Genomic DNA, 12,330 nt, shown 5'->3' with positions numbered 1-12,330 from the left:
TTTGTTCCCCACTTTTTTGGTGATCAGGAGATAACGTGAAGAAATAATACGGAAAATCTTGTCCTCAAAATATTATGAAGAGATGGGATTTTAAAAAATTGACAATAATGGAATGAATATTCGGTAAATATATAGATTTTTTTTAACGAATAAACTTAATTTATATCATTAACTAATAAATGTTTTTAATACATAAATCTCATATTCATGAAAACTAGCTCAAGTATTGGCCGCTCTAGCAAGAGTATGAGTTACAAATTTGTTTGTCTCCAAACAAACTTAATCTCAAAGTCCATATAAAAAAGATGACATAAGAAGAATAATATCGTTAACTATTAAATTAAACTCTGAATTGTTCCGCCTTCTTGCATGGATAGCGTCAACCAACAATTTTGAGTCACTTTCAAATTAAACTCGTTCAAATCCACGATGAATAGCCTCTTTCATAGCATGTAATAGTGTTTATGCTTCGCCTTCCACTATGGAGTAAACATGTTGTTGTCATTGAGTCAAACTAGCCACAAACTCCCCATTGATATTACAAAAACAAAGACTCATAGAAGTAACACTAGATCTAACTACAAATGAGCACGTCCGTTACATTTTATCCAATCCACTATTGATTTCTCACACTGGATGGCCTAGAATCTTCAATAGGAACAACACTATGACATTGCAGCTGGTGGACAGTAAACCACTCATTCCAAACGACGAACATAGTTCTTTCAAATACACCAAAATAACAATGCTAGAAGTTGCTTAAAAAGGAAAAACAATGCTAGAAGTGAATTTTTCACCACTTTTAAGTTAACGGTGACTTCTTTTCTTTATATATAACAGGATGGTAATTAAGGGTGACTAATTTATGTTAAATAATTTATAAAAACATATAATATAAATTCTTTTCTCTCCATTATAGATCAAGCATGTGAACATTTAATTTACCGCCCCTTAAACCTATTTCATCGTTGGCTTAATCACATTCATACTCATATATTTTCTCCGTCTTAAAATATAAGTAAAAATGAGTCAAAGAAACTTAAAGTATTTGTTAAAGATTTAAACTAAATACATTCACTTTTGTTGACCACTGTTTGCTTATATTTTGGGACGAAGAGAGTATGATATTATAAAACACCCATCATTATAATACCTTAGAAGTTTCTTTTTGACTAAATACCTTATATGAGTTATAATTTGTATCATGAAATGCCCCTAATGTTAGGTTGGGATTTGATTTATAAGCAAAAAAAAAGTGAAACATTGGGACATAATCATGTTAGATGTTCATATATTTTGGACTAATGAATCATGTTAGGTGTTTTTTTTTTGACAATATGTTACTCTAGAACACTCATTAGGTTAGATGTTTATCAAGTTGTGAATATGCCAGAAAAATAAATTGAAGACTTAAGAGACCAGAAAAATAAATTTAAGACTTAAGAGACGAGTCATTTTCACATTAGTATATAAAAAAAAAAAAAACATCCGAAATGAAAAAATATTTTATTTAACAAAATACAAAAATATTTATTTACTTCTAATAATATTCCAAATTGTATATCCTTCGTCGTAATTTTACTATATTAAAAATTTATGCATAAAAAAAATAAGAATAAAAAAAAGGTATGAATCTATCCAGAAAAATATTAACAAAACAAAAACAACAAAATTATAGAAAGTTTAGTTAATAAAAAAATATTAAGATAAACATGCATAAAATTAGTAAAATAAAAACATAAACAATATTACTACCAAGTTCATTAATCATAGACAATTTAGTTCCATCAAAAGAAAATTATAGAAAATTTAGTAAAAAAAATAGAACACGATAATTATAATTCATTTAAAAAATATAAACGGGACAATAGCATAAATAAAAAAATTATTAATTTAATAATTTTACAAGAAAGAGCACAAAAGTTTCGATTATATTTTTACAATATTTTATAAAAAATTCTTAAATATTTTATTTTAAATAAATTTTTACATTAATATAATGACAAAATTAATCAAATAACACACGGGTCTCTAGTTTTAAATTAAAAGACGCATTTGTACATTTTTTATTAAATAATTTATAACAATCATCTTTTGTAATACTCCATACAGTTCTTAATATAAAATAAATAAAAAATTTATAAAATGATTGATATATTTAGTTTAGTAAATGGATTAAATTAATTTGTTATTACATAAATTTAAAAAATAATTTTTTTAAAAAAAATTAAGCATCAGAAGAAGTAATAAATTAAGAAGAAAACTAACCTACTATATTTCAAGGGCACATAATAACGTACTTAATATAGAATGTTAATCTTTAAAAATTGTGCATTCAACTTTTACAAAGTCCAAATCTTGTTAAGATCAAATGTTCGTAAGACCCTTAATTAAGGAGTATACTGACAAGTACTAATTAAAAAGTTAAAAATATTAACAAATATTAAGCTTAAATGATTAATAAACTTCACAAAAGGACGAATTCGAGTTTGATCCCCAAATGAAACAATTTATTGATTAAACTTTATTTGCGGACAGCCGAATTTCTAATTAAAACCTCTGTCTTTAAGAAGCTGAGGGTTAACACCAGAAGGGTAGTCTTAATTGGCAGCAGTGCAAACACAAAAGACATGATAGGAAGGGAAGTGAGAGTTTGTAACTGGGAGTGGGAGTGGGAGGGACAGTTTCTGGAAGTGGAACCCTCCATTCATGAAGATGGACCTGACAACTATTCAATCATTTTTTCTGGGTTGGCATCCCTTCGTAATGAGGTCTTCTAAGTAGGACCCCCTAACATAAAGTTTGTTTAGTTTTTTCAATTACTACTTTACTTTTGCTTTTTTTATTTTGGATTTAATCTACAACTAGTATTTTTAAATCAAATATTTGTTAAAGTAATACTGTAAATAAATATTAAATACACAATTTTTCATGTAAAGACACTTGGTAGCATTTCAATTACACTTTTAAAGACTTAAAACCATTTCATCATTATAAGCATTTGATTTTTATCATAATCACATTTTTAAAACCATATAAATGGTTGATTGTAATGTTTTCATTTTGTAACTTTTTTAACATTACATGAAAATTAAGGTCCAATGTACTTACTAATTTTTTTTTGGTCTATCTAAAAATGCTTTATAAATTAATACTAAAAATAAGACAAGTTTGATAGGAGAGATGAAAGACTTGGACAATTTTGATAGGGGAGATGGAAGACAAGTTTGAATGAATGTATTTTCAAAAACAATACTTCTATAATTTCTGAAGTCTGAAATTAATTAATACTAAAAATAAAAGAAATGAAATATATATTATTTGAAACCAAATAAACCTCAGATTGCAAGGTCAGTAGGTCACTACCAATGTATAGTTTTGTAGTACTAAGATAAGATAGAGCTGTCAGTTTTGTGTGCATATGGGTCACAATATGTTTTTGGACAGATCAATTTAGCTGTGATATGGCATCTAGATAACCCTTCAACAATGTTCATAATTTGATGCCGATTTCTCAATCCGCCCTAAAATCCGAATTTGGATCCTCTCCAGTCTCCAGCCTTTCGCTCATACTTCCCGTTTTGTGATAATCTCAACCACTTTTTTTTTTCTCTCGCTCCCTCTATTCTGACAGTATTTTTTTTTTCTTTGCGGGTCAATCAACCAATAGATTGAAAAAACAGGGTTGGACAAAAAATGCGAGAATAGAAATTTCTAAATGAAGTGCTATTCCTAAAATAAATAAACTCACCTTATTTGATGTAATAATTTTTATTGGCTCAATTGTAATTCATTTCATAAAAAATAAATCAAAATATACTTTGTTCATTGTGTCAGAATTTGACAAGTGCAAACAGTTAAAAATTTAATACTGACACAAACAATTGTAATATAGTTGAGCAGAACAACACTAGTGTAGTAGTAGTAATTGTATAATTGCACACGAGATGTCACCAATTCCATTGACTCCAAAACAGTTAGTGGGCTCAAACATGCAGATATCTGGCCCACCCAAAACAGTTCAGTATTCACCACCATCAAGTGTATGTTTGTTATCGCGGTGAGTGTGTCAGATCACAGTGACTCAACGTGATTTTGCAGAAACCGAGTGTAGTTTTTGAAAAATCACGGTAGGTCACTATGATATACCAAATATAGGCTAAAACAGTTTAGTTAAGAAATTGTTAGCTATTATACAAATATTACATGGCTTAAGTTCCAAGATTTACAAAGTTGTTAGGACTAAAATGCTAATTAAAGTTTTGTCATGCCTACCAATCCTTGAAATTCATGTCTAGTAAAATAATATCTAGAATTAACATAGTAGTAAATGTAAACATGAAACATGTAACCTAACTAGCTAGCTAACATCCAGCAGCCTTGAGAAAATTATCAAATGGGCTAGCAGGAGGCAGCTTCATGGGATCTCTAAGCAATGCAGATACTTGCGCATTCCCACCCTCATATGCTTCCTACAAGAATATATTGAGACTTTAGTATAACGCCTAAAATAATTGGATACATCACTTTTTCAATGAATCTAAAAAGTCATTTTTTGCTTATATATGAAACTGGAGGGAGAATATAAGGAGCACCATAAGTTACTATAATACTTAGTAAAGATCCCATGCAATGTACGGAGGTGTCATGCACAAATGTAAAGAAAAAAGAAAGAGTAAACAATCATTTTGGTCCTTTAATGAGTGAGGTGTTATCGCTGTAGTTACTGAATTAATCAAAATTACAAAAATATCCTCGAATATGTCTCTCGTTAGTCAGTTTTATCTCCGAATGTGTTTTTAGTTAGTTAGTTTGTGTCCATCAAATTACTAACGGATGATGCACTCAAGGATGTTTTTGGTAACTTAGATATATATAGTGACACTGACACCACTTCGTACATTTGGAAGCCAAAATGACTATTTAGATAAACTGACTTGAAGGCATACCTTTTCAAGTGCTGAGTTACTGTTACGAGCAGTGGACAGAAACGATGTATCAGGTGATTGAGTGTAATGATTCTCGAAGGTCAACCAATTTGAAAGCTTCTTCCGTGAACATGTCCCGAGCGATTCACACTGGCTAGCCATGGTGTTGTATGGGAGGGGAGAAGTGGAGACAGATGTTCCTGCCACTTGACTTGCTACCTCAAGTGCCTAAAAGAAATGGATGCACTGTTGAGGTTATATGCTTTTTAAAGTTTAAGTAAAGGTTTCTCGTCGAATTATATACTTGTTAATGACTATATTATTTGAAAATTTGTATAAGTAAATAACAGAATGTGTACCGATTCCAAAAGTTGTCCAATGCTGATAACATGGGGCTGTGGAGGGGATACAGGCATCTTTGGAATGAATCGAGAAAGGTTAGAGACAGAAGCTTCACTACTTGTGTCATCTTCGCCTCCTGAATTTGAGGGAAAATCCTGAAAAACAAAAAATTATCAACAGAAGAGAATCTTACATTAATCATAATATTACAAAGTATTCTAAACTAGTTTCACATGCACATGTGTATGCTTCACGGCGAAGGACAACGTCTTCATACAAAAAACTGATAATGCATACCTCATCAATCGACAGTGACTCATGAGAATGAAAAGTAATTTGATTCTGATCAAGAATCGACTGTGGACCGAACACAAAGTCTTCATCAGGCTTGAATGATTCTGACAGTAGCACAGCCAGGTTATCTGTATCCAGCTAAAAAAGGAGGAAAAACAGAAAGTGAGTGAGCTGTGCGTTAGGAAAAAAATTACAGTCCCTAAATAAAATGTAATACCTCGGTGAAGTTCGTCAAATTATGAACCAACACATTCTTTATGGTCTGGTCATATTCAGATATTTTGTTCCTCAGCTCAGATAATGTTGACGCGGCTAACTGATTATCACCAGCAGTGCCATACTCTCTTAAATCCACATTGATTTTAGCATATACTTGATTATCGTCACTGATACCCAAGAACGGATCAACCTGATTATATGGAAGCATGCCATCGTTAAGATGTATTTTTTGGAGAGTGCATTAAACATGAACTTTCATACTGACATTATGGAGTAAAAAAGATCAGTCACTCACTTCAGATTTTGCTAACGACATGAACACATCATTCAGATCATGGATCTGATATATTTTGCAGGCAAATATCAACATCCCAACAGATAAAACAAAGATGGACCTCTGACATGCTGGGGGCAATGTTCCTGCTAGAAAACAAGTATATCAATTTTGCATTCTTTTGAAATAAAATAATACATGTTACGATAGTCTTATATAGGTCATACCATTACTTGGGTCCAACAACATAGCCCAGAGAGATAGAGGAAGCTGGAAGAAGCGGATCACCAGGTTATCTCTGTCTTTTAGGTTCTGCAACATGGCATTTTTAGCGATTTAATCAATCAGAATGGAGATTCGTTGTCCATGATAAAATTATTGACAAAATATTACAAATACTCAATTTACATTGCATGATTTGTCTACAAGAAGATTAAGCAGTAAAGGTGAAACCACTGGGATACAAAAATTATTTAAGACAATGTGAATGTGCACGGAAAAATTACCTTCATGCGCAAAACAATTAGCGCTAATATGAATGAATGAGCTATAGCTTCAATATTTGAAGGTAAGTTATCAGGAAGATTGGCTTGAATCCAAAAGGCAGAAAGCAGCTGGCCCATTTGATCTTCACTTAGCTTCATAAGATATGGTTCCTGAAACCCAATTCAATAACAAAATATAGTAAGTTTTTATCAAGAACAATAAATAACAATTAATAAAACCGATCGACAGAGATCAATTCAGCTACTTACTGTGTCAGTCAAACTCGTTGATCCTGTAGCCCTATCAATTATTGAACTGAGTTTGTAAAAGTTAGGGGAAGTCTTTAAGCCACAACCCTGCTTCCATTCTTCGGTCACAGCATCCCTTTCTTTGTCATCGTGAATACCATTACCATGATCTGAATTGGTACCTTCTCTGCCTCTGCGGAGCTTTTCAAGTAAAGCTGTAATTGAAGCAGATGCAGCTGTAGTATGAGAATGTCTTTTATTGCGCTGATCTAGATATCTGGACCGAAGAGAGGAAGCTTCATGTGTATGGAAGGAACTTGGTAAAAGAAGTACAGAAAATATAAGGTGTGCTCCAATGCGGGCTTCTACGTCTGAATGCAACATTACTTTGAGAAGTTGCATGAGAAGAGATTCAGGAAATCCCTAGATGGAAAAAAAAGAAATATATAAAATGAATGTATTCCGAGATAAAAACCAATTAATCTACAAAAATGCCTCTTCCTCGACGACATATAAAAGTTCTAATATATCCTCAGACGTTGTTAAATGTTCAATAACAGCAATCTCCTCGCACCTGCTGCAAACGTAGGTTGGTCAATGCTGAAGTGAGTGCTCGAGCAAGGACTATCAGTGATCCAATGGTTGCTTTACCAACAGCTCCGGATGGAATATTTTCAAGTGTTATTGCCATCAAGTCAAACAGTGGCTGAGGATCAATGACCTAGTCAACCAACGACGAAAAACAGTAGTTTAGTAGCTGAATAAAATGCAGTAACCGAATAAATCATAAATTGTAATTTAGTTTGCTTTTGCGTGTGTATTCATAAACCTACCCCATTGGCGATTTCGAGTAAGCAGTTCTCAATGGAACTTTGGAGTGAGATATTCAAATTGAACTCTTGTTCTCCAACAAATTCACTGGAGGCCTGAAAACTTTTCCTGAGATGCCTGCAAAGGTCACCAACAAAACCAATCTCTGCTAACCGTCTCCCTGATCTAATCTGCATGGCTAGAGATGTAGCAACTTGAACAACATAAGATTTAAGCTGGGGATCATTCATAACATTTTTGTGGTCCAGATGATGTATCACAGAAGCTAGAATAAACCGTTGATTCCCTGACGAAAAAGGTAAAGATTAAGTAACCATACCATCATGGGTAATAATGGAAAGTTTAACCACATAGCAATTAATATTCAAAGCTTTATTAGTTAAAAGCAATTGATATCGAAGTGGTAGGAGAGAGCAATACCTGTGTTCTCGATGAAGTAGGCCATGCTGGACAAAACCATCATTGCTAAACCATTCTGAGGGGCCCAGTGTTGCCTTGAATCAAAGTAGACAAACATTGGATCCAATACACGGCGCATAGTTGTGCTTTCCTTGGCTAATTCAACCAATCTTTGAATGCATATTTGAGCCCATGTTTCAGGTTTCTCAATTTCTTCTCTAGAAGAATGAACAATAAAAATATTAATAAGAGAACAGCGATGAAAAAAACTGAGTAAAAAACCAATTGCCACAGCTGAAATGAAACAGCTAAAAAAGTCAACACACTCTTCTCTTGAATAAGAAATACTACCTGGTTAAAAGGGAAGGATCCTTTACTTCTGGCCGAGGTTGGATGATCAAGCAACTAGAGCGATTGTCATTACCGGCGACAGAACCAGTCCGGCTTTCACTCCGAACAACCTCATCCACCCAATTGTGATGAGCCTCTGTCCTGTCAGCATCTTCACTTCGTCTACTCCACTCATAGTTATCTAAAGTGGCATAAACAATCTACATTTGGAATTAACCAACAAATTAGAGATGATATTTGACTGAGAATAAAGAAAAAAATCACCATGAAAATTATAAAAAAGCTACCAATCAAAGAAAACCACAGCATAAGGGAAGTTACAAAATTGTTGGATTAGGAAGGTTCACTAAAGCGCAAGAATGGTTTAAATGGGGAGAAACTCGATAACTTACCTCATCAAAATCAGCAAAAATGTGTGAAAATTCAGTCATGAACCAAACCTGCCAAGAAAAAGGCAGTTAAATAAACAATGCACCTCTAGAAGAGTCTGAAACAATTACAAAGTCACGACGACAACCATAGAATTTTACATGAAAATAAACGTCGGAAAGTTATACTAAGCACTCAATGAACTGACACACACATTATGTTTCAGTAAACATACAAAATCAGAACTGGCAACAATTTGAATGGAGCACTAATTACCATAGCTGAAAGGCATTGCAAACTTGATGCCCTCAAGCAGTGATTTTCATGTGTTTCGCCAAGCTCCTGTGATAGCATGCATACTTTCCTCACCAATTTTTCAATGTTGTGAGTGTAAGTAGAATCTACCTGCTCATTCATTATGTCAGTAGAATGAAAGTGCATGCAAAAATGATATCAGCTAATTCATTGTGGTAGTACACATCGACTTGTTTCAAAGTACACAAACCCAAGTATATATCGATCTAATAGAATTACATTCATGCCGAAGCTACATAAGCAAAGAGCGATATATATATATTTTTTTTGTATTATTCACCTGACAGTAGATGAACCTTGTTAAGGATTGGCAACCAAGTGTCTGGATAGTCTCATCCTTGGAATAGTCCAAAAGCTCGGAAATTACATTAAGCACATCAACAGCGAAATATGTGCTGCAATATGCAAACAATAAATGAAAAACTTTTAAGAATCCAATATAAACTCTATATTGGAGATCGATATCATAAATGCGCAGATGAAAAGGATCCGTGACATAAAATAATGACCAACCGGATATGGAAAGATAAAATTGAGAAACTTACATCTGCACCTTACAAATGGAAAGCAACTTATTGAAAGATTCTGCTACAATCTTGACTAGTTTGATATGCTCTGATCTCAGTTCTTTGTAGCATCTTTCTTCAAGATATTTTGCTATCTAGCAGAAAGACCAGACATAATATACCTCAGAAATGGATTGAGCTAATTCAAACATATCCTATTTTCCTCCTCTTCTTTGAATTAAATTTAATAAATTACCCACATATGACTGAAATAAAAGAATAAATACCTTCGGAATCCGAAAAGGATTTTTCGCGGCATATTCACATAATTTGACAATTTTCCTTTCATTTGGAAGCTCATCCTGACAGGTATTATAAATCATCAATACTAGGGTTTTACTTCATGAACAAATGAATGGTAAAGTGAAAAGATATGGTCATCTAATTGAGTAAATGATTCACCAACAAGCATGCTCAGTTTATTAGAATGATAATACAAGTTTCTTTACTTTGACAACATGTGATAACCGAAAATAATTCGTAATAATTGGCAAGCGACATAACTACTTTTATTAGGGAGAGAGGGACAATGGATACATAATAGTAATAGAGCCGTATCAATACCGATATCAATGAATAACAATTTTATCCTTGCAATGAATGCTACATTCCCCACATACATGTGGTTTTTCTATAAGATCATATTGGTTTTTGAAATAGAGAATTATCTTGTGTAACACTACAGTCATTTCAGATTGAATTTGTGTCCAGTGTCTAACACATTTTTCAAATTATTACTAGTATCACATGTCTGTGCCCAACACATGTAGATGTAGTGACATTCAATTACTTCTATTTTTCAAATTATTACCGGTATCAACGTGCAAATGTGTATTTCTATATGTGCTTCATAAGCATTAGCTACTCCAATTGGTTCATATTATAAACCAGATACATCAAACATTCTATGAGCCTAAAAAGTACATTTTTTTCTTATAATAAGGACTATAGGGAATGTAAAACTCCTAAAATAATGTGGTAAGACACGAACCGGGGATTTAGGGAAGATATCAGCAAGCAATTTTCTGTAACGTTTGACCGGCTGTCGTGATCTTGACCTCAAAGCAGGACAACAAACACACATACTCTCACAAGCTGGAAAGATCTTCCTTGAGATGACCCCCATTATCTGCATTTACCAAAATGAGAAGAAACAAAAAAAAATGAAACCAAATTAGCTCAAACCCAACCAAAACTATTCAACCACAAATCTTAAAACCAAAAATGCAGCTAAGCTAGGATCCAAAAGACAGACCCAGTAACAGTTGAAATTCAAAACAGGATCCAAAAATTGAAACTAAGAACTGTTACAAGAATACATACATATGTTATGTTACAAACACGACCAGTTTTCAAAATGGAAAAAAAAAAAAGTGAATAAAAAAAGAAGAAAACCGTCGACCCAGAAAGGAATAAATAAAGCAAAAACAACATAAACTATAAAGAAAGAAACTTTACAAAGTATAATTAATACTAACACACTAAAAAATTTCCAAAAGGGCTACTACAAAAACAGTGACAACTACCTAGTACTAAAAAAAACAGAAAAATAGAAAAGATTAAGGATAAGTAAAGTACCAGGATGCTTAAAGAAGATCTGGGAGTTGTTGAAGAATGGAGAGAAGAAGGAAACAAGTTTGAATTGTTGTGTTGTAACTGTAGAGAGAGAGTGGTTAGTAGTGAAAGGGAAATGGCGCGTGGGTTAAGTGAAATGAATGGAACATGGGAAACTATGTTGAATTTTGCAGAATCACGTGATGGTGTCAGAATTAAAACACAAATGTATTTTTGTTTTTCTTTTTTGTTTTTTTGGTTATAAAAAAGTGTACCTTCGTCTGGGTGTTTGAAACTTTGTCAGAATTTTGGAAGTAACAACTCAACGGAAATTTTGATGGGTTATTAATTCAAAAAATAAAAAACTTTCTCAGTCTTCTGTGGACGCACGACCGATGTAGCGTTGAATAAGAAAGTGCTCCATTGGTGTGGACAATGGAAAGAATGGAACTTTATTTTGAATTGAAGTCTCCATCAGAGAGAGAGAGAGAGGCACCGAATGGTTTCCCATTCTCGGAATTGTCTAGTGCTTGTAGACTGTAGTACACAGCAATTTCTTATTGACAAAATAATATTCATGATTTTATAACATCATCCGATAATAATCAATGTAATTCTAGTCTAATTATTTTATTATACACTCTTTCAAAATGTCCCATAAATAATTTTTAATTAAGAAAGTTCACGGAAAACTAACAAAACTAACAAATGCAAAAGAGTCTAAACCTGGAGGTCAGAATCATACTCCACTTGTGTGGACTAGACTATTTGGAGGCTATTGAGGATATCGTGGTTGGCGGAGGTTCTTACTTTGGGAATCTTTAATGGAGGGTGGCTTCCTTATCTATTAGAGTTGGAGGGTTGAATTTGTACTCGGCAGTTAAGGCTTTCTCGTATGCTTTCGTGGCTTTCAGGGCCTATGTTTAGGTATTGCAAGATCACATATTGAGATATAGTGGAATATATGGTATGACTCTAATTTTGACATTGTCTTGGATAGTTTCTGTAATATGCTTCCGACTTTTGACCTTAGCAGATTCGCTGTCAAGGACACCGTCTTCCATAAAGTCCAACATGTTTTTGTGAGTGGTCTTTTTAGTAAAATTGTTCAAGATATGGAAGTCAATTTTGACATGACAACCACGCAGAAAACA

At 33.1% G+C, this 12,330-nt stretch overlaps 1 protein-coding gene across 4 annotated transcripts; it reads right to left on the bottom strand.

Annotated features, from left to right (window-relative positions):
* Positions 1-4,168: 4,168 nt before the first annotated feature.
* Positions 4,169-11,989, bottom strand: LOC123889656 (protein SEMI-ROLLED LEAF 2). 4 transcript variants are annotated; one of them, XM_045939195.1, is made up of 21 exons: positions 11,452-11,989; positions 11,201-11,278; positions 10,614-10,751; positions 9,850-9,924; positions 9,602-9,717; positions 9,337-9,451; positions 9,018-9,146; positions 8,765-8,812; positions 8,373-8,572; positions 8,043-8,239; positions 7,625-7,908; positions 7,366-7,512; positions 6,813-7,214; positions 6,564-6,713; positions 6,285-6,369; positions 6,079-6,206; positions 5,782-5,973; positions 5,568-5,702; positions 5,288-5,425; positions 4,950-5,156; positions 4,169-4,472 (listed from the first exon to the last, which is right to left on the bottom strand). In XM_045939195.1, exons 3-21 carry the CDS (start codon positions 10,746-10,748, stop codon positions 4,365-4,367), a joined length of 2,991 nt encoding a protein of 996 aa, XP_045795151.1. In that variant the 5' UTR covers positions 10,749-10,751; positions 11,201-11,278; positions 11,452-11,989; the 3' UTR covers positions 4,169-4,364. The 4 variants fall into 4 exon arrangements, with proteins under 4 accessions (XP_045795151.1, XP_045795294.1, XP_045795225.1 ...); XM_045939338.1 differs by having other exon boundaries at positions 6,079-6,203; positions 11,452-11,924; XM_045939269.1 differs by lacking the exons at positions 11,201-11,278; positions 11,452-11,989 and adding an exon at positions 10,878-10,971 and having other exon boundaries at positions 6,079-6,203.
* Positions 11,990-12,330: the final 341 nt, after the last annotated feature.

This window comes from Trifolium pratense, linkage group LG1 (assembly GCF_020283565.1).
Source record: "Trifolium pratense cultivar HEN17-A07 linkage group LG1, ARS_RC_1.1, whole genome shotgun sequence".
In the NCBI taxonomy this organism is placed as follows: Eukaryota; Viridiplantae; Streptophyta; class Magnoliopsida; order Fabales; family Fabaceae; genus Trifolium; species Trifolium pratense.
Note: the sequence above shows the minus strand (reverse complement) of the source record. Positions and strands in the feature narration are given on the sequence as shown.

What these genes read in the sequence shown, in the direction of transcription:
- LOC123889656 (XM_045939195.1), bottom strand. Translation starts at nt 10,748, where the DNA reads ATGGGGGTCATCTCAAGGAAGATCTTTCCAGCTTGTGAGAGTATGTGT. An exon ending in GATCCTTCCCTTTTAACCAG is followed by an intron (nt 8,240 to 8,372) that starts GTAGTATTTCTT and finishes TCATTCTTCTAG; the next exon opens with AGAAGAAATTGAGAAACCTG. An exon ending in CAACGAGTTTGACTGACACA is followed by an intron (nt 6,714 to 6,812) that starts GTAAGTAGCTGA and finishes ATTGGGTTTCAG; the next exon opens with GAACCATATCTTATGAAGCT.